The sequence below is a fragment of the Danio rerio genome, chromosome 16 (genome assembly GCF_049306965.1).
Source record: "Danio rerio strain Tuebingen ecotype United States chromosome 16, GRCz12tu, whole genome shotgun sequence".
Lineage (NCBI taxonomy): Eukaryota > Metazoa > Chordata > Actinopteri > Cypriniformes > Danionidae > Danio > Danio rerio.
In genome coordinates this window covers 21,308,817-21,336,463 of record NC_133191.1, presented here as the reverse complement: position 1 = coordinate 21,336,463, position 27,647 = coordinate 21,308,817, and the positions used below count along the sequence as shown (strand labels likewise).

Sequence of the window (27,647 nt, the reverse complement as noted above, 5' to 3'; positions counted from 1 at the left end):
CTTCCATTATAAAAAAAAACTGCCCTTGACTCTACATTGGATATACTAACAACACACCAACTGATACTAATCCATCCTAGAAACAAGCAACATGCAAATTCATACTAGATCGATGCTAATTTATGTTAGCAACTGCCTAGCAACTACTCAGAACACCTTAGCAACAGCCTAGCAACACCCTAGCAACTACCTAGCAACACCTTAAACAAACTAAAAACACCTTAACAACCGCTTTAGCAACCACCCAGAACACCCTAGCAGCTGCTTAGCAACATCTTAGCAACCACCTAGCAACGTCTAAGCAACCACTTAGAACAGCTTAGCAACCACCTAGCAACATTTTAGCAACCATATAAAACACCCTAGTAATGCCTTCGCAAGTACTCAGAACACCCTAGCAACTCCATAGCAAAAAAATGCAACCGCCTAGCAACACTTTAACAACCACCTAGCAACACCCTAATAACTACCTTAAATACTTCCGCAACGGCCTACAAACACCTTAGCAACCGCCTAGCCACCACTCAGAACATCTTAGCAACCGCCTAGCAACACCTTAACCAGTCAAAACACCCTAGCAATGCCTTAGCGAAAGCCTAGCAACCGAGGTTGGAGCAAAGATCTTCAGCTCTGGGACCTCATGTATCAACGCTGCATACGCACAAAAACTTTGCGTACGCCAGGTTTCACGCTCAGAATGGCTCACGTTTGGATTTATTAACGATAAAATGAACGCGAGAATGTGCGCAGCTCCATGCCAACTTCATGGCTGGCGTACGCACATTTTTTTGTGCGTGTCTGTTTTATTTCCATTGGTGACTCCTAGAGGCAGTTGTGTTAAATTCACTCAACAAAGTGTCTTTGAGCCGTGCAATGGCAGCTGTATGAAACGGGTTCATCTAGCAGGTATATAAAGTTTCCATACCATGCAGTTGACAGCCAAACATTAAAGCGCAATTCGCAGCGATCGCCGGTTTTCCCAATGTAATCGGAGCTATCTACTGCACGCACATTGCTATAAAGACACTATCTGAAGATGAATTTGCATGCGTGAATCAGACACATTTCAAAAAACAATTCAACAAATATGATGCACAGACTTATTGATGATTTCTACTTGTCTTCCTTGTGATAAATAGTAGGCAAAATCTGATATGTATTGGGGGAAAAAAAGAAGAATGACTTTATCAGACGCTGGATTCGAACCGAGTTCATGCTCGAACATGTAAAAACATGTTGACATGCGTTTTACGAGCTGCGCCACCCAGACTATTAAGTACACTACATCATTTTGCACCTATACATCTCACTATTTCTTTTTTTAATCCACTCAATGCGATGTTCAGACCCCACTGTGTTAACCACATTAGCTATTTTTTCTTTTGTCATCAATTCCGGAGGACAAACTTGCAAATAACACCATTTTTCTCCGGTCTACCTCCGAAAGGAGCACCTCCAATTCACATTCTGTTTGAAGTTTCTCTTTTTGCTTGCTTTTGCCAATGCTTTTTCATTGGGTTTTGCCAAAGTAGAGTCATTAGCATATTCATACGCGGGAGGAGGCAGGGAGGGGTTTTGCGCTCGTGCACGTTCATTCGCATGTACAAAGAATATGCGTGGGATTCGGCGTACGCAGTGTTTCATACATCAGAATTTTTTTTTTTGCGTACGCACATTTACAGCTTTGTGCGCACGCAATTTTTTAGTATGATTTCCACGCAAGTCTTCTTACATGAGGCCCCTGGTCTATTGAAAGGAATCTGTCAAATAGAGCCGCCTGTTTGGTACAGGGTAGTGCTTCTTTTAAATGAATGTAGGACCAAGGTGCAGTGGTGAATTGGCCACCTGTAGCAACCAATATATACACATGATCGTGAGTTTTCTGAGTACTCAGTATGCCAATTTTTTTAAATTCTTAAAATTATAATTGTACATCACTTTTCTACATCGATGGATAAGTGATCACATGGGCATTGTCCACAAAGAGCATGTGTTTGTGTGCATGAAAATGTATTATCCTCCCTTCCTGTTAAATTTGATCTAATCTATGCCCAGAAACGCTCCTCCTTTCACTTCTAATCCTAACGAAGCAAGCGATTCGTTTGTGAATCAATCTCTGCTTTGAATGATTCGTGTAAACAATTGATATCCCTGCGTCTCAATGTGCAGTCCCACCTTTCTGATTTATTCATTCATTAATTTTCTTGTTGGCTTAGTCCCTTTATTAATCCGGGTCGCCACAACGGAATGAACCGCCAATTTATCCAGCAAGTTTTTACGCAGCGGATTCCCTTCCAGCCGCAACCCATCTCTGGGAAACATCCACACACATTCACACACACACTCATACACTACAGGCAATTTAGCCTACCCAATTCACCTGTACCGCATGTCTTTGGACTGTGGGGGAAACCGGAGCACCCGGAGGAAACCCACACGAATGCAGGGAGAACATGCAAACTCCACATAGAAACACCAACTTAGCCGAGGCTCGAACCAGTGACCCTCTTGCTGTGAGGCGACAACACTACAGTACCTACTGCGCCACTGCTTCGCCCTCTTTCTGATTTAAATGATATATAATATTTTTAATATTCAATAATATAGAGTAAAAAGTATGCACATTGAGGTGCAGGCACTGTCACGTCGGGTACCGTTATAAGGTAGTCTACTTGAAAAAAAAAAATGCTCACTTAGCCGACAATCATGCTGGCAATCATGCAATGCAATACATGCATGCAATCATCAATGCTGGCATCAGCATCTTGTTGTCATATTTCATTCTCATTTAAGCCTAGAATTAAGTGGAAATATATACTACTGCTCCTTTGCCTTATGGTCAGCGCAGTAAGTGACTGTATTATCATTAATAATGTTACTTGTTTACCACAAAAGCTTGTAACATACAAAATAATAAAAATACAAAATCTTACCTTAAATGTTATGCCTTTATGCTTTGTTCCCCTTCGGATGAGGAACTCCAATGCTATGTGGAAAACCTTCCACTATGGGGTTTTCATCAGAAACCAATCACTTGAAAGTGCGGTTCTCGCGGACAGTGCATGCCGTCTCTTTGATGTCATGTCTGTTGCGCAGTTAAGATCGTAGCTCGCTCTTGCAAAAGAGCGACCCACCCCAGTTGTCCCCTGCACTGTGGTTGACAGTTGGCACTTTTTTTCTGCCCGATCTGCATGCGCTTCCATCCTCACCATCCTTGGAGGGTAGGGTGTCAATGTCTGATGAGGATTTGAGGCCACTCCTCCCTCCGGGTTAATGAGCGCTGTGACAAATCTAGAAGCAGACTTTGTGGCCGTGCTTCCCCAGGCTGACTTGAGGGGTGTGAAAACCCTTCTTCTTGGATGCGCACAGTAGGCTTACGTGGTGTGCTGCGTGCTCCTCCACCCTCACCTTACATGCTACGGCCACCTACCAGCGCTACCAAGAGCAGGCGTTGGCCCAGCTGCGTGAGGATGGTTCCGACCCAGGACTGGGCATAAGCTCCACACCCTGGGCAGGACGATGGCCACATTAGTGGCCAAGAACACCACCTCAGGCTAAATCTGGTGATGTGCGTGATGTTGACAAAATTCGCTTTCTTAACTCACCCATATCCCAGGCTGGCCTGTTCGATGACACCATCAGTGAACTCGGCCAGGAGTTCACGCCGATGGAGCAGTTAGAGGCGATAGGTTAGAATCTATCGGTGAGATCGTAAGGCCGCCCTTCCAACCGAACCATCCACATCCACTGTTTTTCACAGAGGGAGCTCGCCTGTAGCTTTTTGCTCCGCCACCCCGCCTATGCCTCCGGCCAAGCGGCTGCGCCGAGCATCTCGCAGGCAACCAGTGCCACCCCGCTCCAGGGTGCTGTTAAATTTGGTAAACGGACCGCGCAGCATCCCTGAGATGGGCCATCTGGAGAGGAGGGAATTTGCTCTTTCCCCCGCTGGAGAGTGGGGCTCTTCAACAGTGTAAAAAAAACACCATCAAATCAAAGAGCTTTTTTCCCCTTCCATGGATGTGACAGCCCGAACACTGCCAGTTTGGGACGCTATGCTTTCCAGCTCACAGGATCGATGCATTTCGTTAATGGCTCACAGAGCGCGAAAGAACGGTCTCCTTTCTCTCCCTCTCGCAGCCCCTCTGTCGGAGCCCCTCTCGCTCTCCCGTAGGACCCCAGCGCTCCCTGGACGAGCCCACCCACTCCACGCTGCCTCACTGCTGGCATGTCAGCGATCGTGTGGGCGGGTTCACTTGCAAGGGCTTTGCCTGCCTGGTTAGCGCGGGCCAGCCCATTGCAATGGCTCATCCGTACGGTCAGACTCGGCTATGCGATACAGTTCACGAAACGGCTTCCCAAGTTCACAGGCGTGTATTTTACCAGGCTCAGTCCTGCGTCCACCCCTGTCTTGCGAGTAGATTGCTGTCCTCCTGGCGAAGGATGCAATCGAGCCAGCCCCTCCAGCCAAGATGGAGAGCAGGTTTTACAGCTCGTACTTCATCATACCTAAAAAGAGCCATGAGTTACGGCCAATCGTACATCTGCGCATTTTGAACCACTGCCATCACAGGGTGTGCTTCAAAATGCTTACGCAGAAGCGCATCAACTGATGCATTCATCCTCAGGATTGATTTGCAGCAATAGATCTGAAGGACGCGTATCTGCATGTCTCCATACTTCCACACCACCGGCAGTATCTGCGGACTGCGTTCGAAGATCGAACATGACAGAACAAGGTCCTCCCCTTCAGCCTGGAGGCATTTTCGGTCAGTGACTCGTGCCTAGAATTCAGGCCGGCCTACTTTCACGTTCTCCTCACAGCCTAACCTTGGGCTATGTACACCGTTTAAGGATCAGGTAGTGAACCTGCAAGCGCTGCCCGCGGAGGAGGCAGACCCAGCCCTTTCATTATTGTGACCTGTTTGGTTTGTGAACCTATGTGGACCGTACTCAGAGCTTTGGATCCTCTGACCAGCTCTCTGTCTGTTAATGTTGTCGGCAGAAGGGAAGTGCCGTATCTAAACAAAAGTTGGCCCACTGGATAATGGATGCCATCTCCCTCGCCCTTCAAAGCCAGGGTGAGCCATGTCCCCCAGGGGTGAGAGCGCTCTCCACACGGAGCATCGCATCCTCCTGGGCGTTAGTATGCAGCGCCTCTCTGACAGACATTTGCAGAGCTGCGGGCTGGGCAACACCTAATACATTTGCTAGGTTTTACAGTCTGCGAGTGGAGCCGGTTTCCTCAAGAGTATTAGGTAACCAATGGTGATTGAGGAAACAATTCAGTTGGTTGTGGTATGCTATATACCTTTGCCACAACGATTGTCCTTTAGCTGTTGAGCGTAAAAGTCTCCTCAGCTCAAAAGGATGTCTGATTTTACACTCTTTCAGATGATTGATTTCTGACGAAATCCCCATAGTGGAAGGTTTTCCACATAGCATTTCCGTTCCCCCCCTCAGGGAATGAGGGTTACTTTAGTAACCGTAGCATTTTCTTTGTTTGCACGTTACCACCAGGGGAGGATTCAACCAATAAGCAAAATAAGCAGCTGCTTAGGGCCTCAGGAAATTTGGGGACCCCCATTAAATAACTAGAAGTATTTATTATACACATAACATCAATTATTTTATTTTGTATGGTGAGGGTTTGACAAATAAAATTTTAACCTAATTATAGCATCTACACAAATTTGTCATACACCCCCAATCATGGAGCAGTCCAGCAAGTGAAGTCAAGCAGTCGATTTATTAATTTGTTTTTTCAGTTGTGAATTTATTTCAAGAAAACAAATAATTTAAATTGTAGAGATTTCATTAAGATAAAACAGGGAAAGGGAGATTCAGTGATTTAACAAAAACAAAAAAGCTAAATAAATATATCACAAAATTAATAAAACTACAAAAGGGGCATTTTAGGACTGTTGAGCCACATGGCTGAAACTGCTTAGGGCTTCCAAACGACTAAATTCGACCCTGCCGGTATGCAGCACAACTGTCCAGCATCTTCAAATTGGCTTTGGTCTTGACTAAATGCACTTGAATGAGTTTTGCCCTGGGAGCACTGCACAAATATTGCAGCGGTATTTAAGCAGTCAGCAATGCTGCTGGCCAAATGGGTGGACTATGTGAATTCTTATTGTAATGCCCCCACAGAGGAACAAATAACACAAACAACTTTTTCCAGAAGAAAAAATGGTCCCACTTTATATTAAGTGTCCTTAACTAATATGTACTTACATAGGAATTAATAGTTTAATACATGTATTTACTGTGTACTTATGCTTGATTAAATACATGTATGTAATTACATCTGTAATTAACTTTTGTAATTACATTTGTAAATACACTGTTGACCATCCCTTACACCCTAACCTACCCTTAAACCTACCCATACCACCAAACCTGTCCATAACCCAACCTCTATCCCAACTCAATTATAAACACAGTAAGTACATTGTATTTATTTTTTTGATGTAAGTACATAGTAGTTAGGGACACCTAATATAAAGTAGGACCGAAAAAATATTATCAGACATACTGTGAAAATGTCTTTGCTCTGTTAAACATTATTTGAGAAATATATGAAAAAAGAAACAAATCAAAGGGGGGCTAATAATTAAACTGTATATAAATGTGCCTAAAAACTCAAAATTATACTTAAACATTCAAATATTTACATTGTAAAATAATAGTTTACACCAAAAGAAACACTGACATGTCTTCTACAGAAGCATTCCCAATTTCAAACATTTACAAAAGGTAAGGAATAAAACCCTCTCTGTACCTGTAGACATGGACGGTCCTCAGTACTGCATCCTGTGTCTGTAGCTGTGTCTGTATGATGTCTCTGGAGCAGTACTGGACCATGCTACCTCATCTTCTTTTGTGACTAATTTCAACATTGAACCTTAATGTTAAATACAGAAGAAACCATCAATTAAAAAAAAAAAAAAACTCATGACATTAAGACTAATGGGCTAGTCAAGCACTCCTCATCATGTTTACAAACTACAGCCAAAATGTATATTTATCTTGCACTATAATCTATTGTGAAAAAAAAGACCCTTGCTGTCAGCATAAATTAAAGACATTTGCAGTTTTTAAGAATTATTGAGTGTACTTTTAAACAAAAAATTCCTTACATTTTGTATAGCGCTTTTCTGGGGTCTTAAAGCGCTTTACACATAGGGGGCAATCTCCTCATCCACCAGTGTGCAGCATCTACCTGGATGATACAACAGTAGCCATTTTGCGTCAGACCGTATTTTATATTTCAAAAATCACAGAATATTAGTCAGTTTTGTTGTTTCATGATGTAGTAATGTACAAAATCGGCCTATAAATCATTGCAGTGATATAACGAATTTAAGTTAACTTGGCAGCTAGAGAGAGAACAGCAGCAATAAGAAATTTAAAGAAGTAAACAAAACAATAAACAATGACAACTATCGAGAATTATAATAAATAATAATGTTACATACAGTGAAATAATTGTGCAGTGCATGTGTATGTAGCTTGTGTGCAAGCAGAATTGTAAAGTATTGCTCAAGTTCGTAATAATAGTTGAGTTTGTGTAATTATGAGCAACATGGGGAAGAGGGGCAAATGTGAAAAGTCGTAACACATTTCCTATCATAGTTAAAAGCACAATGCATAGCAGCAAAGCAAGAAACTGAACGTAAACAACAACAGTTGAGGCAGATTTGGTGCAGAAGTGGCGAAGTTAGCCTTACTAATATATTTGAACATCCAAAAATATGTTTTCCAGATTCATGGAAACAAATTATGTTACTTTTTAGGTTCGTCATAAAATGTACATTTTAAATGTATTTTTCAACATTTTATCAATATATATATTTTTTATTTACACTATACAAGTTTATTAATACATATATATATATATATATATATATATATATATATATATATATATATATATATATATTTATAGCAGCCAAGATGGTGCCCCCCTCCAGAGTTGGTGCCCTATGCAACCTGCGCACATTGGGTATAGGGAGCGGCAGTACTGGGCGCAAATTCAGGGCCCAAATGCAATATCTAATGTATATATCTTTGAACTAAAGTGTTACCGAAAATTCAGATTTATTTAAGAGAATCAGCTTGTCCTCTCTCTCTAATATGCGGTGTTGGAAAATTCATTCACATGCAAATCAGTTCATACTGTAACGAACAAATGTAATTCTCATATTCAAGTCCACATGCTTCGTGAAAGGGTGTGAATGATTTTACATGTGCAAATTTGATTCTTTCAGCCTTTAACTATTTAACTGTTCAAAAGCCTTCATTGTTTTTTTTTTTAAATAACAATGAAAATATGTCTTACATTGTAGTTAACTACTCAACCTGTAGCTAATGTTCACATCTTCGGTTCATTAAAAAGTGTCATTAGAAGAGTGCTATTCATGCTGGATCTGGGGATATAACATTCAAACGGAAAAACGAACATTAAAAGTTAATCAAATTTGTAAGGGAGATGAGAAAGTTTTTTTTTTTTCCAAAAAAAAAAAAAAAAACATCACACTTTTCTGTCCCCAGATCAGCATAGTCACACATTTACTCAAGTGTTTGGATGATAATTAATCATAGATCAGCAGTTCTGACAGAATGTGTGATGAAAGTCAAGAAATTAGTTGTGACTGAAAAAAAAAAAATCAAATCACAGGGACAGCTTGGTGGGAAGGCTGACTAAAACAGGTGAGACATGGCTAAAAAATACCCCAGAGTATAGTGTATTTTAATAGCGCTAATACATGCATAGCCAGAAGATCTGTGGATCAGCTGACTCATATTCTTCGGAACGTTTTCTGTAAAATGTGTAGCATTATACAGCAGCGAGCAGCTTTAGCCTGATGAAGCCCAGCAGGTGTATGATTCTCCAGTCAGATGGCTTGAGGGGGCAGTGTCATTGCCATACTGCCAACTAAAGTCCTCGTGAACCCAGGATCATTCTCACCACAGATTTGTGTAAGCTGAAAATCTAAGAACAACATCTTCAAATAAGACACTTATTTCTTTGGATAAATAATTGCAAATTTTATACAGTTTTTTACAGTTAAGTGTTAGAAACAAGGCATTCTGTCACTGCATTTTCCATCTCTAAGAAAAAATATTATTTTTCAAAAACTTGAAAAGAAATTTGGGTCCCACTTTATATTAAGTGGCCTTAACTAATATGTACTTACAAAGGAAATAATAGTTTGTTACAATGTACTTGTTCTGTAAATACATTTACTGTGTACTTATGCTTGATTAAATGCATGTATGTAATTACATCTGTAATTAACTTTTGTAATTACATTTGTAAATACACTGTTGACCATCCCTTACACCTTAACCCACCGTTAAACCTACCCATACCACCAAATCTGTCCTTAACCCAACCTCTATCCCCACTCAAAAGCACCACAATTGTTCTCAAATACATTAAACACACAGTAAATACATAATATTTTTTTTTGTTGTTGTAAGTAGTAGTTAAGGACACTTAATATAAAGTGGGACCGAATTTTGAATATCAGCACAAATTATATCAACTAATTTCTAAATGTTTATGTGTGTATTAAGGGAGATTTTCTCTTAAAAGATATTAACCTTAAGACCTATTTTGGTCATCTCTGCCTCCTGAATCACACGTCCAGCTTCAATTATTATAAAATAATTAAGTTTTTATCTGTTTCGTTGTGTAAATTCAGTTCAATTCATCTTTATGTCTAGAGCTTTTGCAATTTAGATTGTGTCAAAGCAGCTTCACATAGAAGTGTGTGTAAATTGAAACTGTCAGTTCAGTTTTCAGAGTTGAAGTTTAGTTCAGTTCAGAGCGGTTTAAATTTCACTGCTGAAAGTCTAAACTATGAAGAGCAAATCCATCGATGCACAGCAGCACAAGTCTCAATATTAAAAGTTAGATTAAAGATATCTTCTGTATTATTTTATTTAAAAGTACATCTTTTGTTTGTTCTGTATATATACGTTCTGGTAAGCTATGTTACTTTGATTAAAAAAGGCATAGCACTGGATTTGACATTTAATTTTTTTTTTTAAATTGTATTTATTATGCTTAAAACAACAGATACATGACAATGTAGCAAACAAACTAATGCCAGGGCAATAACAGCACCAAAATAAATAAAACAAACATTAAAATCCAGAGAATATTTAATTATAAATAATTAAATAAAATTCTTATAATTACAAACAAGCAGGACCTTAATCAACATTAACCGAACATTTTGAAACTAGAGCACAAACTGTTTTAATGGCCTTTCTATTAGCACTTTGCTGAATAGTGCAAATGTAATTTTTTAGGTCCTTATAAAGTTGGAAAATGTACACTTATGAATATGAAACTTAAACAACAAAATAAACAGATTAATAACAAAAACTTGAATATTCAGATTATCATATTTATCATTCATTTTCTTGTCGGCTTAGTCCCTTTATTAATCCGGGGTCGCCACAGCGGAATGAACCGCCAACTTATCCAGCAAGTTTTTACGCAGCAGATGCCCTTCCAGCCCCATCTCTGGGAAACATCCACACACATATTCACACATACACTCATACACTACGGACAATTTAGCCTACCCAATTCACCTGTACCGCATGTTTTTGGATTGTGGGGGAAACCGGAGCATCCGGAGGAAACCCATGCGAAGGCAGGGAGAACATGCAAACTCCACACAGAAATGCCAACTGAGCCAAGGTTCGAACCAGCGACCTTCGTGCTGTGAGGCGACAGCACTACCTACTGCTCCACTGCCTCGCCCTTATCATATTTAAACAACCAAAAATTACATTTCAAAATGCAAATTAGAAATAAACCATTTCTGATAAAGACTGAAGCATCATATCGAAGCTTTTTATATAACCACAGTGCCAAGAGATGTGGGATACAGTTTCCTAAAGCACTGAAATAAAAGCATTTGACTTGTTCTGTGATTGTTTTTAGCTAGTGGGAAACACTGAAAGCCCTTTAGACATGTCTCATTAATTTGTCCAACTTGTTTGGGATACATCATTAGCAGACATAAATTTTGTCAACTCTGTTATTGTGATATATTTCAGTTATTTACTCGTTCTCTCTTAAAAGCAATATTAATATGATGAAAATGCATAAAATTATATTTTAGACACACCATGTGACATCTGGTTTGAGGTTAGCATCTTGAGCTAAAGCACAAAATGGTGGAAAATGTCAACTCTGTTAGTGGTTTAAAGAGGTAAACAACAATTTAAACAATTAATAGAATCAAATGTTTCCTATCATACATATTTAAGCATTATTTAACATTAATAATGGATTCAGTTTACTGTAAATTATAATTTTTTTGTACAACATATCATTCCAGTTTAAGGAAAATGAATAGAAAATTAAATGTACCCGCAATTCTGAAATAACGGAGTCATTTATTTAAAGCAGGGGTCACCAATCTCGGCCCTGGAGGGCCGGTGTCCCTGCAGGGTTTAGCTCCAACTTGCCTCAACACACCTGTAGGGATGTTTCAAGTGTACCTAGTAAGACCTTGATTAGCTTGATAAGGTGTGTTTGATGAGGGTTGGAGCTAAAATCTGCTGGACACCGGCCCTCCAGGAACAAGTTTGGTGACCACCTATTTAAAGGGATATTTATTTCAGCACTATGGCAAATGTGGACTGCACTGTCAAAGCCATTACGTGAAGGCAACTAAATCTGTTTAAGGAAAAAGATTGCTGCAAACTATTTAAGTTCAAAAACTAATCTATATGTGTGGTGTGAACTTAATCCAAAAGTATGTTCTACACGGTATGAATGTGAGCAGTATGAATGGAATTCGTATGTTCTACCTTAGCCATTTTGTCATGATCACGTGACCTACCCACGTCATTTACATCGCTTCACTCCCACTCATAAATTCTCTCATGGGGCATCATGGGATATAGCATTGTGCATGGGATGCACACTTCAGAATCTCGCCGGAAATAGTAGGTCATCCAGGTACTTCTCGCATACTGATTTCGGAATTTTATGAATTTGAACATACAGTACTACTCGGATCGCATACTGATTTTAACGTTTTGTATAGTATGGAAGTATGCGTTTTCGGACGCAGCCATTAAGTATGTGTTGATTGAGAATTAATGATGAAGACCTGCTGTTAACAAGCAGAATAACTGAAGAGAAATGCAAAACCACAGCCAACTTCAGTCACAGCCTTAAAAAATAAAACACATTTAATGTCTAAAAAAATAAACTCAGAGGATCATTAAACAACTCTACAAACAGTATCAACAGCTTTGCTTATTGCTAACTTGCAGAGTTTATTTGTTATTTTTTTTACCGAAAATCAGTAAAAATCAGGGTCGGAGTGGGACTCCTTTTTAGCCCTGGAGTTTCAAGCCTTAGACCAGCCCACCTCAGTTCACAACTGAATATATTAAAATAACATTATTTCCAATTCAGTTTCTTATGGCACAATCACGTCTTTTTCATCCAGTCCTTTGTAACGGTGGTCCCACAAAAAAATAAAAAATAAAAATAAAATATGTACACCTATATAAGTAACCCAAAGAGTATTATATGTCTTAACAGTAAAAATTAAAAAAACAAAAAAATTACTCAGGAGAAGTTTGTACTCGAGTCGACGGCGTCATAACGCAACATGCTGACCACTGGATCACAATGGCGCTGTTGTACTGGTGCATTTGGAATTAAAACCAAGTATTTCACTGTTACCTGCAAGACTTTTTTAACCACAGGATTACTGTCTATTTGCTGCTTAATCTTTTTCCCCCCTTTTTAGATTTCTGATCAAGTTATGTCAGATTTATTATTGTGGTGAATCATCTGATTTTCATTGAGCAGGTTTAATATTCATTAATATTAATTTTTCGAATTCTTTCACTAAGGTGCTGCTGTTTGAGGTCAAATGATAATTACGTCATCATTAACCTGCAGGCTGCATTTTGCTCATAGGGCTGTGAGAAAATAAATAAAAAGAGCGGAGCTGCGGCAAAATATTGAATAAAAAGAGTGAGGCTATGGTCAAAAAAAAAAAAAAGTGCGACGCTGAGAATGCAAGCAGCTAGGGACACCGGCCCTATCGAACAAAAAACGGACTGGCCCACCGGGAATTCTTCCAGTCCTTCCGATTAGCCAATCTGGGCCTGGTGAAAATAATAATTTTCTTAGAAATCACCACTGATGTGAAAAAAGTTTGCTTTGTGGAACTCTATAACTTTCACTTTACTGATAATAATTCCCCTGTTGCAGAAGAAGGAAAGCCAGCAGAGCTTTGAAAGCACATTGAACATCTGAACCACCTTAAACATCAAGAATCAGAGTCTGATCTCAATGATGGAAACATATTCCTTGCTGCAGTGCATGTTGGGAGCCATAGATGAGTTTTGAATGATTCTCAAAACTTGTATTACAGCACGAAATGTGTCAACGTCGATGAGACTCACTCTGATTCTTGAAGTCTGTGTGTTTTCATTGAATCTTGCAAAGGGCTTTTGTAAATGCCTGGAGAAATAAGGTCAAGCAGGTTAGTAATAAATGAAGCTGCAGTTTACTGTTTGTTGAGTTGTTTAATGATCCTCTGCTGAGATTTTGAGAGATTAAATGTGTTTTAATTTTTTAAGACAGAAGTGAGATGTATTTTTTGTGTTTCTCTTTAGTAAATCTGCTTGTTAACAGCAGATGTTAATCATTAATGCTTAGCATGTAATTGATCACTTAAATAACTCTTTTCAAATTGCGAAAAATTAGCTCCAGTACATTTTGAGTCAACAAATGTCATTTTATTTGATCAATTTGACTTAGGTTTTTACAGTGTGGAGACATTGAGAATCATGTAAAAGAGTACATAAATATTTATTGATTTCCACAGAAGACAAAAAAGGATTTGGAAATGAAGCAAGTGGGAGTAAATGTTGACTCGAGTGTATTCTTGGGTATTCCTTAGTATCACTTTAAGGTATTTTTCTGTGGGAAAGAAAGAACCGAAAGCTTTCAGAGTGGCACCACAAACTTTTCCCACTGACAATATACTGAGATTCATATTAATAGTTCAAAATGTGCATCATTTGTAGCTTTCTGGTATAGGAGATTATATTGTACTTTGAAGGCTGTATAACATACATTATACCTGTGGTCCTGTCCAAGCAGACTAACAGCACAATTGCAACTGTGATATTGCTTTTTATTAAAGAGAAGACACATTTTAGACATATTAGTGCTAGTTATCTTTGGTATTTTTGCTCTGCAGCTGAAAATAGCTGAACAGTAGAGCTTTCAGAGTACTACTTGAATGACCATAGCAGTTATTCTAAGACTACACCAATAATAATGTTTATTTAAGACTGTACCTAATTGAATTTTAATCACATCATATCTACATTCAGCATATAGAATTAAGCTTTAAATGTCTGTTATCATATTTTATGAAGTCATAACCCTAAAAATATCTTTCTTATAATATAGCCTATAATTGACTTCTAGTCTGTCCGTGTGGTGTAAACAGTGATGTGAAAAAAAGACTTTGCCCTCTTACTGATGATTTTTTTGGCATGTTTGTTACACTTTAATGTTTCAGATCATCAAACTAGTTTAAATATTAGTCGAAGATAACACAAGTAAACTGATCATGCAGTTTTGAAATGAAGGTTTTCAAACAAAATCCAAAACGACATAGCCCTGTGTGAAAAAAATGTTTGCCCCATAAACTTAATAGCTGCTGGGCCACTCTTAGCAGCAACAAAAGTAATCAAGCGTTTTCAATAACTTGCAATGAGTCTGTTACAGTGCTGGGGAAAAATTAAGCCCACTCATCTTTGCAGAATTGTTGTAATTTAGCCACACTGGAAGGTTTTTGAGCATTTTGAGCACAGCATCTTAATTGGATTCAGGTCAGGATTTTGACTAGGCCACTCCGAAGTCAGAATTATGTTTTTCTTCAATTATTTTAAAAGTGGACATGCTGGTGTGCTTTGGATCATTGTCTTGCTCCAGAACAAGTATGCTTTAAGGTCAGTAACAGATGGCTGGACATTCTCTTTCAGGATATGTTTTCATTTATCACAGGAAGTCATCCAGGTTCTGAAGAAGCAAAACAGACCATCACTGTTTACTATTGGTATGATGTAGAATGAGAGGTAGTGAGGTGGGGGGTACAGGGTGGATAGAGGATCGGGAAACCTTTACAGGCCAGGATTCGAACTCGGGATGCCCAGAGAGCTGTGCGATTAAATGTCGGCTCACTATTCAATTCACCCTTATTTATATAGCGCTACATTGTGTAGTTTGTGTCAAAGCAGCTTGAATTAAATACTAACTAACTACTTTGCTATTGTGCTAAAGTTTTTGTTTACCCATTTCTTGCTGGAAAATAAAGTTAATATTTTAATGCATGTATTTTCTGTCTTTTTTTCTTTCTTTCTAATATATGGTACTTCTTTGCTTCCAATTAAAGTTTGCAATATTATGATTAAAATAAATGCTAACCTAAACAAATGGTAATGGGAAAAAATTAACTGGAAAATACTGTTGAGAAGTAGTCTCTAATGCACTCTATCAGCTTCCAATGATCAGAAAAACTGCTTTATTATCATTTTAAGTACTCAAGATTCATGAGGTGTTACTGAAATATGTTCAAAATGAAATCATTCCAGGCGTGAAGTTTCTTTGAGTAATGTGGGACTGAGAATGTGTGAGTGAGTGAGAGGCAGCAGTGACTCGACGTGACTGCTGTGTTTCAATCCTTTCAAACCACTGAAAGCAGGAAAGGGGAATTGCGAGAGCGTGACTTTTCATATCCTCAGATAATGTTCAGAGACCTTAAACTTCAGTTGACCACTAGACTCCACTTCCTCTACTGGTGGCTTTCTGACAGGAATTCTGACTGTATGAGTGTGGATGAATGAGATGCGTGTACTGAAATAACCTCAGATAATTGTTGCAACTAAGAAGTGACTTTATCATGAAGATCAGGGCTGGTAAGTGTGCAATAAACGTTTGAATGGTACCAGTATATCCCGTATATTTAAAAAAATATATTTATTTGTGATTTTAATTGACAGAAATTGTACATTTTATGTATTTATATGTTTATGTATGCTTTACAGTAATATTAACTGATCCTTATCACAGCTCTAAATATTTTATGCTGATAATTTAACTCAGTATAAGCAATTTTATTGGCATTTTTGTTGTTTGAAAAACTATCATGCGGAAAAGTAAAAAAGGAAACAATAGAAACCCCACATAATTAGTAATTATTTAATAATAAAAGGATTTTTTTTTTGGTTTGACCTTATATTGTCTGCATGTTGGGAATATGTCCAAAACACGCATAGAGAGACCAATAAAATGTACTTTTAATGGTTAAAGTTTGACTGTTTGTTGTGTTTTACTTGTAGTGGAGATCATTACATTTGATTAATGATTTTCATTGGTAAATTTATGTTGTGCCAGGGTTGTTAATTAAAGGTTTATTATTTTGGTTATTTTTGTGTAATTTGGGACTTTTATGTTTCTTCTTGTGATTACTCTGTTTTAGTCTGTCTGTTCTTTGTTAAAATTGGTATCAAACGGAAGTTAAGACTGTAATTTTCTCCAATATTGTGACATCCAATTGAAATGGTTCCTGAAATGAGAAAATAAAAGAAGGGCGGTATATGAATGGATGAAAGCAATAAATGAAACAATTTTTATAAAAAAAAACCCTGAAAAATCACATATACATACATATTCACAGCCTTTGCTTAATACTTTGTTGATGTACCTTTGCCGGCAATTACAGCCTTTTTGAACATGATGCCACAAGCTTGGCACACCTGTGTTTAATAGGTGCTCAAGCTCTATCAGGTTGGCTGGGAACTCATGTCGTGCAGCTATTTCAGATCTCTCAAGAGATTTTCAATGGGATTTAGGTCTGGGCTCTGGCTGGGCCACTCAAGGACATTCACTGAGTTGTTGTGAAGCCACTCCATTGATATTTTGGCTGTGTGCTTCTGGTCATTGTCCTGCTGAAATTCAAGTGCTCTTCGAAGCAGGTTTTTATTCAGGATGTCTCTGTACATTGCTGCATTTATCTTTCTCTCTGTCCTGACTAGTCTTCTTGCTGCTAAAAACATCCCCACAGCATGATGCTGCCACCACCATGCTTCACTGTAGGAATGGTATTAGCCTGGTGATGAGCGATGCCTGGTTTTCCCCAAGCGTACTGCATGGCATTTACTCCTAAGACTTCAATTTGAGTCTCATCAGAGCAGAGAGTTTAGTTTTTTATGGTCTGAGAGTCCTTCAGATGCCTTTTGGCAAATTCCAGGCATGGAGTGTTTTCCGTCTGGTCCCTCTACCAAGCAGGCGTAATTGGTGGATTGCTGCACAGATGGTTGTGCTTATGGTTCTCCTCTCTCCACAGAAGGATGTTGGTGCTCAGACAGAGTGACTATCAGGTTTTTGATCACCTCCCTGACTAAAGCCCTTTTCCCCTGATCACTCAGTTTAGATGACCTGCCAGCTCTAGAAAGAGTACTGGTAATTCCAAACGTCTTCCACTTACAGATGATGGAGGCCACTGTGCTCATTAGAACTTTCGGAGCAGCAGAAACTGCACTGTAACCTTCCCCAGCCCTGTGCCTTGAGGCAATCCTGTTTCGGAGGTCTACAGACAAATCCTTTGTCTTCATGCTTGGTTTGTGCTTCAACATGCACTGTCAACCCTGGGACCTTATATAGACAGGCGTATGCCTTTTCAAATCATGTCCAATCACCTGAATTTACCACAGATCAACTTCAATTCACTGCTGAAACATCTCAAGAATGATCAGTGGCAACAGAATGCACCTGAGCTCAATTTAGAGAATCACATGATCATGTTGCTATTTTTCTGTGCTACACAGTAAACATATTTTTCTTCTGCATTAAATGCTTTAGGTAAAGGTTGTGAAGTCTACATGGCAAACAGATCTTACGGGCCATCAGGACTGGGCAGGAGAGGTCACCCATTTCCCTTTAAACCTCTAAACAGAGCAGGGCACTCATTCTGGGGTTATGGTGAGTGAATTTAAAGTGTAATATTGTTGAAGTAGATATATGAAACAAGAGTTTGTAATTGAGTTGCAAAATCACATACTCAATAAATTAATTGTTAAACTGTGTCTAACAGGCCCTGTGCACAAAAAAAAAACAAAAAAAAAAACATATTGATAACAATAATTGTAACAACAGTAGAACTCTTTTTTTGGTGCTTAATAAAACTCTTTGTATAAAAAAAATAGTTTAATAAATATTTTATCAATAAAAGTCTTTTAATGTTATTGATATTAATATTGTTAACACACATTCTATTATTACGCAATGTTTGTCTGGTCTTACATCTTGCAGTTTCTGTTAAGGTAAAAAAAAACAACAACACAAAAACAAGCAAACAAAAACGTTATACTTGGCCAACAGCATGCACCAGTTAGGTTACTTTTATTTTTATTGATGAGATCTTTTAGTAAAAATCACAGAGCTTGAAGTGAAACTGAAAACAGAAAATACATGTTCCTCTATGATGCCTTTATGTCTGTTGTTTTGTTAAAACTGAGTGCCCTTGTCTCTTTGTAGATTATGAGCTTATAATATTTCACTGCATCAGAAATACAAAATTCAGTTTGACGTTACAGTGTCTATTGCATTTTTTTTATATGGGCAAGTTTGTCAAAAGTAACAAAATGCACACTATGTGATAGCTACTCCGTAAATAAATGACTCTGTAAAACAGCTGATCACGTTTTGTTGTATTTTTAGATTTGAAAAACAAATAGACAGGAAATGAAGAACCCCTAACCACAGCATAAACAGGGTTCTTCAGTAAAATATAGTTCTAAATGGAACTGTTTATATAATAGAATCAAATGAGCATATTATAATGATTTCTGAGGAAAGTGATTGACTCTGAGGACTGGAGTAATGATTATGAATATTCAGTTTTACAATCATGAGAATAAAGTCCTTTTTAAATACAGTGCCAGCTAATGCCTAAAGCACTAGTGCAGTACTGTTTACATATCCATGTTTAATTTTTTTGTCTCTTTATTGCAATAATAAAGGGCAGTGTTTAATTTGACCTCCTTTGGTACAAAACTAACTTAAACGGTTTTGGAGAGGAGAGAGTCTGGATGTTTTATGAAATAATGGGATATATAACATCAACCATTCCCACTTCTTCTTTAGATTTAGGTTGTCACAACTTTCTCTATCCAGGTGGTCCCATACTTTTTCTATGATATTAAGGTCTGGAGTGGAGGCCATTACATAACTTTTTTTTTACATACACAATTTCACTGCATAAAACAATTTCCAGTGAAGTGCTTCCCAGAAGGAATGGTACATGGCATGTTACCATAACTAAAAACAACAAATGTAATGGATGCCTAAACAAATGCAATAAATGGATAAATATTTAAACAACAGTTCTGTTCAAACTGGCTGATAGCCGTGTGATGTTCTGCAATAACAGCACTCGTACAGCTTCTCCACCCTTCTGTATTACTCCACAAAATTAGAGTGACGGCAGATAAAAAAAAACTCACTATACAGTTTGACAAATATTGTAGCTATTGGACAACATAATGTACTTTTGAGACTTTTTAAGGCTTTTTTAATGTAGTTGTTTAGATAGCAAATATGCAGTTCATTTATAAGGATAGTGCCTATTTTAAATAATTTTTAATTTCGGAGATACAGTCTGTCGGCATCCATCAGCCTGTCATACTGAACAGAGCAAAGACAGTTGTAGTTCTGCCACAAGACATAATAGGCACTTAGAGGGGGAAAACCCTAATCATTATAAAACTGGTAATTGACTATCTAAGTGATCTCTCTCTTTTGTATGTTGTTATGCTGTATTTATACCATAGGCAGTAATGTTACTGGTAGTGTTTGCTTTGCTTTGCTTTGGCTTTTTCTGGGTTAACTATTGTGATTTCCCGATTGCAACATAGAAATACTGGGAAATGACTCCTGACTGATGACATTTCATGCCGTTCAGCCTTATAATCTTAAAATGTGAGCAAAGTCACCTGTTTTGTCATCATTTTAGACATTGCACTAGAGAATCATTCAAATACTAGCTCTAAAGTGACTTTGTGAAGTAGCAATGGTTTTTGCTGTTCTGACGTTTGCTGCAGATGTGAATGAATGGTGGAAAAATGTAGTTTCTCGTTCAAAAGGGACATTAGACTCTTTGTGTTTGATTTTAATATTTATATACATGGTTATGCCATCGAAATGTTCTATGTCTGTTCTATATCACCACAAGTGCCAATATACAGCCATATCGCACTGCTACTTGTGTGAAATTGTGCTCACACACACACACATATATATATATATATATATATATATATATATATATATATATACATATATATATATATATATATATATATATATATATATATATTGGGATTAATGGTTCTATCTGCGTTCTGAATGATTTTGAGATTTTGAGCTTCAAAGTTTTTGCATTCCATAGCAAACAGTATGGGCTCTATTTTGATGGTCCATGCGCAGAGCGCAAAACGCAGGGCGCAAACGCTTTCAGGGCGTGTCAGAACGCATTTTAGCTAATTTAAGGACGGGAAAATCCGCTTTGCGCCATGGCGCATGGTCTAAAAGGCTTGAGTTTATTTTTAGAATGAGTTATTGGTGTGTTTTGAGAGTAAACCAAGTAGAGCCTCATCTCCCATTCCCTTTAAGAGCCAGCTGCATCGCGCCATAAGCGCATTTTGACGTAAAGTAAGTTCACTTTAGCTTTTGCTCTCGTGGATAGGGAAACCTTTACGCACAGACATCAATTAGCCTATAAATAATTATTTTCGTTTGTTAAGCGCAAAGATTTGTTTCAAAACTATTTCTAAATTCAGTTCTAATTTCTAGCAAACAAATAAATGAACAATAATAACCAAGTGTGGTCAAAAAACTGAGTTATTTCCAAATACACCTGCCATGCCCCATATGGTCTAAAATTTGACAGGTGGACAAATCTAAGCTTGTTTTTAATAAAACAAATATAAATATGGATATAATAAATAATACTGCTAATAATAATAACATTATACAAAAGCAAATTGAATGAACTCGAAAAAGCCTCCCGAGATGAAGAAAGCAAGGCAGTGGTTTTTAAATCTTCATGTAGGCTAGAAATTAATATGTTTTGTAATATTTTAATCATTTATATTTCCTCTATATATCATTATATATCCTCTATATATCATTTTATATATATATCCTTTTATATATATATATATATATATATATATATATATATATATATATATATATATATATATATATAAATATCTTTAAGATATAATATCTTTTTCATATGTAAAGATATTTGCGTATTGCTCTGCATCTTGTGTGTATTGTGTAAGCCAGGCGCACTTTGCGCTAGACAATAGACCGACTTTGTTCTGGTCTAAACATCAGACTATTTACAGTTTCTCAAAATAGCAACGCGCCAAAACACGCCTGCTTTATTAGACCAGAACGCCTATGGGCGCACATTTGAGCGCAAATGCATTTGCTAGTTAAACAGTGTTGCGCAACACCTCAAAATGACCCTTGCGCCGAGCTAAAAGTACCAAAAGACTATTGCGCCACGCCTTGCTACACGTTGCGCCGGGTGTATGATAGGGCCCTATGCGTGTAACATTTGTTTTTTGTTTTTTTTAAATAAAAAGTCTTAAAATCTTATAAAAAACATACCATAATGTAATCAAGTTGTCATTTAATAAAAATATATCAATAACTCAATTTTGACAAAAAATGTCAGATAGAACCCTATAATTCTAAGGTGACGATATATAAATATATACACCAATGTGCTTTTTTACTAACTTGGATCTCCTCTTGACTCTTCATTGTGACGTTCTGGAGTGTGGGCAGGAATTTGTTAGCTGTTATTGTGAGAGAGAAACTTGGATGGGGAAGTGTAATGTGCCTGAAAGAGGAAACGCTGAAAGCTTCACACATCCTTGCATAAATAGGATAGTGCATTCATGAGATGTCCTTTCATCGGCTTCCTGTTTGACTCTAAAAACTGAAAAGCTTCTTTTGTAATTTGTCGGTTTCTCAGAAATGGAAGAAGAATAACATGATGAGCAACAGGTTTGCTATTACTAACTGGCCAATGGAGGCAAGACAATTTGGGTGAAGAGCCTAAAAAAGACAAGCTTATCAGTATGTTTCTTTAGTTGAGTGAGTACATGAACAATAGAAAACATTTTTTGAAATTACAGGATTATAGCAATTAAAATCTCTGCTTAAAAGGAAGATCCATTGAGAGTATCCTATTATTTTCAGATTATTGGTGTATCTAAAAGATATGAGCTACAAAGCCAAGTTCACCTCTTTGATGCATTGAAGTAAATATTTCCTTGCCAAAATGAACCTTAACAAGACAACAGCAAAGGTCAGTTTCACACTTGTGATTCGCTATGGATCAGAGTATGTTGTGAATCATAGAGCCAGCGTAATGATGAGCTTACATACGTACCAGTGATCTAATCTTATATTTAATCCATTTGGAGATCAATCAATAAGAGTGCAGACAGAGGTGGAGCAGAACGAGAGCTATTGTGCTCTATATTGGGAGCCATTTCAGGCTTGACGCAGAACACGGTCTCTAAGCAACAGCATCAGATTTTAAAGTAACTGAGCTGTCTACATTTCCAAAGCACTAGGTAAACAACTTACCTGCATTTGCCAGCACACATCTCTTAAAGCCTACTAAAATGAACATATTTAGCATTAGACCAATGCTCTAACCACACCTTGAATTCTGAAGGGACCAAAACCTAAACCTAATAGGAAAGCTTTAGTCAGGCTGTCAACACACAAACACAGATCCTGCTTATTTTACTTACTCAAAACCTCCAGTAAGGTAAGTAAGCATATCAGATTTGTTGGTGGTTGGCAATAAGCATATTTTCAGACTAAAAGCTATATATATTTTTTTCTCGAATTTGATTTGCTAATAGTCTTGCTTCTCTTCACTCATGTGTATCACTTCACCTGCACTGAGAACCAAGCTGAGGACTAAACTTACAAATACTGCAGGTGTTGTAGCATATGGTATATATTTGAAACGTTTTTTGAATGTGCAATTTAACTCTCCTGTTTCCACCAAGACTGTTCACCGGGAGCTCCACAGTGCCGGGCTGCTAAAGTCAAACTTTTGATCATGCCAAGCATTGTTTCAATAATGCCATATTGTTCTCTGATAAATCCACCTTCACTGTCTTTCCCACATCTGAGAGAGTCACAGTTTCGAGAAGCCCCAAAGAAGCATACCACTCAGACTGTTGCATATATACACTTCCCAGCCACTTTATTAGGTACAGCTGTTCAAGTGCTCGATAATGCGATTTTCTAATCAGCCAATTACATGGCAGCAAAATAAATGAATTTAGACATAGACAAGGTCAAGGTGATTGGTTCAGTAATAATTCAGTTAGCAAAATTCAAGTGGCTCAAATCTGGCCCACACCAGACACTTACATCTGGCCCACATACCGCATAAAATGATGGCACTTGGGTGGCCCACTCCTATTTGCCAGGTCAGCCAGAATTCAACCAAATAAACCAGAACCCTACATCCTACACACCCTGGGTGTGGCAAATCACAAAAATCCCAGCATGCATTGCAGTATGAATACATTCTATAGCTCATTGATACTCCAGTTTTCATTATTTGCTTTTTATTCTGCTGTTTATGCTGACGTTGTTGATTTTGTCAGTTTTAGTATCCTGTTTGTGATGTTTGTGAATTTTCTTCAAGTTGTTATTAGTTACCATTGTTGAGGATCATACGCTGCTCATGGATGTCTCTGTGAGCAGAAGTTAAACCATATAATTTTTTTTTGCTTATAATAAGCTTATAAATAATTCTGTGGCATGTGCATGCATGGTATTATGTTACTTCTAACAATAAATTAAAGATTGGTGAACATTAGTGAATTATATATTATTTTTATCACAGGTTGTGCCTCACTTCATTTTATTTTGTTTTTTTTTATTTAGTTTTTTTTTTACTTGACTTGTTTGCTGTAATTAATACAATTTCAAGCAAAGTTCTTAAAAGTTACAGCAGCCCAAAACAAAATGGATATTAAGAGGTTCAGGGCTATGAGCCCAACTAAAGCAAACACTTTTCTTCATGGTGGTGACTTTAGTCTACGTGGTCCACAAATGTTTTAAGATAACTGGGCCAAATTTGCCATATTTTCTCTGGGCCATTATAGGCTCACTGCCACATTAGCCAGAGTTTACTGTGCCGAATATTTGCCATATGTTTTAAAATAACCGGGCCACATTTGCCATATCTTATTGTGGGCAAAAAACCTGAGCGACAGAGGATTAAAGCAGAATTCTGTTCTTTAGGTTTACAATCCTAAAAAGAATGAAAGAACCTGGGGGATATTTCGATTTCGATCTTAATTTTAAATCTCATATTAATCAAGTTACCAAAACTTGTTTTTATCATTTACGAAATATTGCCAAAATTCGTTCTTTCCTATCTTTTGATGATGCCAAGAAATTAATTCATGCTTTTATTTTCTCTTGGCTTGATTATTGCAATGCTATTTATACTAATTTACCTAAGGGTTCTATAATGAAGTTGCAACTGATACAAAATGCAGCCGCCAGAGATTTAATGAAATATTTAATGAAATTGAAGAAACGAGAGCACATCACAGCCGTATTAATAGAATTATACTGGTTACCTGTGCACCAACGAATAGATTTTAGATTCTTTTATTGGTTTATAAAGCACTACACAACATGACACCTTCTTACATTTCCGACTGTTTATCAAAATATAATATAAACCATTTGCTACGCTCTTCTATAGCTGCACTTTAAGAATTTTACTCTGTAAACCTGATGCGATCTGGCGGCACTTCTTTCAGCCATTATGCTTTAAAAATTTGGAACTGTCTTCCTCTTGAAGTGAAAGAATCCCCTAGTATTCATGTTTTTAAACAGCGTGTTAAGACACATCTTTTTAAAATTGCGTCTGAATACACAAGCTTTTAAGTTGTATGCATTTTATCTATATTGTTGTAGGTTTATGTGTGTATGTATGGTGTGTGCTTGCATATGTAAGGACTATTGTGTGCATGATCATTTAGATATATGCGTATATTTTGTGTACATGAATGCTTTTATCTGAGTATATGTGACAAGTTTATGTGGTCTATTTTATTGTTTTTTTTTTGTTGTTTGTGAGGCACTTTGAGTTGCATGTATGTTGGAAAAGTGCTTTACAAATAAAATGAATTATTATTATTTTTATTATTATTATTATTATTATTATATTCTATGCTTTAGGCTCACAGCCACATTAGCCAGAGCTTACTGTGTCAAATTTTCGCCAAGAGTGGCCCACATATGTTTTAAAATAACTGGGCCATAATAATTGTGCCAAATTTACCATTTTCCACATGGACTACATTAGGCTCACATTCAGATTACATTTTGCCATAAGTGCAAAATCTTTGCCTTAAATGGCTCATATATGAATTTGAATATTTGCCCCCTTAGCCATTGTACAAGTGGGCCACTTCAGGCTCACATTCATTTTGTCTAAGCCGAAGAATGACCACCAGTGCCACATAACTGGCTAAAGTGGCCCACATTTGTATACTAATTGGGACTCATAACCGGTTATGTACTAACGTCATTTATCACTTATGTCATATGGTGGTAGCTTACTATGGCAAGGGAGGAGACCGTGAGTTGGTAAAACGCTCCAACTACCTAAAAAGCAAATAATTGTGCACAATTCACTGCTTGTGAGTTTGTTGGACAGCCTTTTTCTGAAAGGGATATCAGAACCATAAACTCTCTCTCTGTGGCCTCTTTGACCTGCTGGTGTTTTTGTGAGGTAACATTTATCTTTCCTCTTGGCTCTTACAACAATAACGTTACTTGTGGATCCAGACACGAGCATGTCTGCAGAGCGAGTTTTTTCCACCGTGTCATCATCCATAGTGGATTTGCTGATCGCCGCAGCCTTTTAACATCAGTGTTCATGGCACTAGGTGCATTCGACTTAATGCCACACTGCGCAGACCGATTGAAATCTGTCTTAAAGTGATGCATACCAGTTAGATATTTTGTCCGGCTTTAGCATCGCAGACGCTACATGACAGTCACATTAGCCATCAAATAAGTCTTATAGAGTTGTCATAGCCTGATTATAATAATTTATCCTGCAAAGGTATATTAACAAATTAAGTAAAAAAAAACTATATTATTAATTAATTATAAAATTATTCATATGATTTAAAAAAAATTTCCCTATCAAGCCGTTTATGCAGAAATTTTAAAAGTGTATCTGTAAATAAATGAATAAATGTAAACCTTTTTCCTGAACAGCGCCACAGCTGCGCTGACTGTTAGAGCCTATGGCAGACTTTTCTGTTGAGTGATTAATCATAGGCATCTACTCACTCAAAAACACTTAAAAAGCAAGTGGGATAATATTTAATATTTGTTTATTTGCTATTAATGCTCATGTTGTTCTGTGCATGTACTTCAGTCTTGTTTGATACATTCAAAAAGAGTACATGTTTTTTTAGTACATATTGTATATCTGACTGCTTGCATTAAAGAACAAAATTAATATAAATAGATAAAATTAATACAAAAGAATATAAATTTTAACACCAGAATTATTGTTTTGCTTAGTAAAATATCACATTGTTTGTGGAAAGAATCAGCAATGTACTGTGATGCACTGAGATATCGAATTGAACCAAACCGATGGCATAATAATTGTAACCGAACCAAACTGTGAGACCAGTGTACTCACACCCCTAATATATATATATATATATATATATATATATATATATATATATATATATATATATATATATATATATATATATATATATATATATATATATATATATAATATTAGCCCCCCTGAATTTTTTTTTCTTTATTCTAACCAAAATAAAACAAAGACTTTTTGAGAAAAAACAAAAAACAAAAACATTACAGGAAATATTGTAAAAAGAAAAAAAACTTTGCTCTGTTAAACATTAATTGGGAAATATTTGAAATGGTTAATACATTTCACTTCAGCTTTACTTATAAAATATGTTGGCGGGCAACATTTTTCATATCGTACTTCTGGGACTAAAGGTCCTCTTAAAAGCCCTCAATGTCTATTGTGGTTACAGCCCTGCATTGGGCTCACATTCTCTGTATGGTGCGCTTATTTGGATCGAAAGAAGCAGTTTTCCTCAGAAACTTGTTGACAGTCTGTGCAACCTCAATCCTACAGAACTGCCTCTTGGAGTGATTGGATTGGCAAATTAAACTGCGTTCACCGAGTTTTGCCACCTGCTGGTAAAAGAAGCAATAATTCTAAGCCTGTAGCACCTTGCATAACATCTTGCATATATCATTTCTCTTAAAGCTGCTATTTATAAGGCCTGTGGATGTGAAAACATGAAAATAAATGGACAGATTCTTGTGTTTGCATGTGCTTGAGAGGAAAAAAATGTGTGATATATCTGTGCAAATGCGTCTGTGGTTTGCTCCATCTCTCAGTAGCAGTGGCCCATCACACGTGTCA

At 37.3% G+C, this 27,647-nt stretch overlaps 1 protein-coding gene and 1 long non-coding RNA gene across 9 annotated transcripts in view; one reads left to right on the top strand and one right to left on the bottom strand.

The window, feature by feature from the left end:
- LOC141378092 (uncharacterized) overlaps positions 1 to 22,665 on the bottom strand; it is a 42,802-nt gene extending 20,137 nt beyond the window's left edge. Inside the window, exons 1-3 of the long non-coding RNA XR_012391737.1 lie at positions 22,551 to 22,665; positions 7,143 to 7,225; positions 6,785 to 6,907 (exon numbers count right to left, since the gene is read on the bottom strand). This is a non-coding gene — a long non-coding RNA (uncharacterized lncRNA). The remainder of the gene's footprint in view (positions 1 to 6,784; positions 6,908 to 7,142; positions 7,226 to 22,550) is intronic.
- Positions 1 to 27,647, top strand: part of hdac9b (histone deacetylase 9b) — a 160,131-nt gene that overhangs the window by 17,531 nt on the left and 114,953 nt on the right. For 2 of the 8 annotated variants that reach the window (XM_073924734.1, XM_073924732.1), the window contains exon 2: positions 17,939 to 18,058. The exons of 2 other annotated variants lie outside the window; for them this stretch is intronic. In XM_073924734.1, the coding sequence (XP_073780835.1) occupies positions 17,959 to 18,058 (100 nt within the window). In that variant the 5' untranslated portion in view covers positions 17,939 to 17,958. Of the gene's footprint in view, positions 1 to 8,649; positions 8,716 to 15,662; positions 15,994 to 17,938; positions 18,059 to 27,647 lie in introns of those variants that run through there. 4 more of the 8 variants (XM_073924731.1, XM_073924735.1, XM_073924730.1 and 1 more) reach the window with 4 other exon arrangements.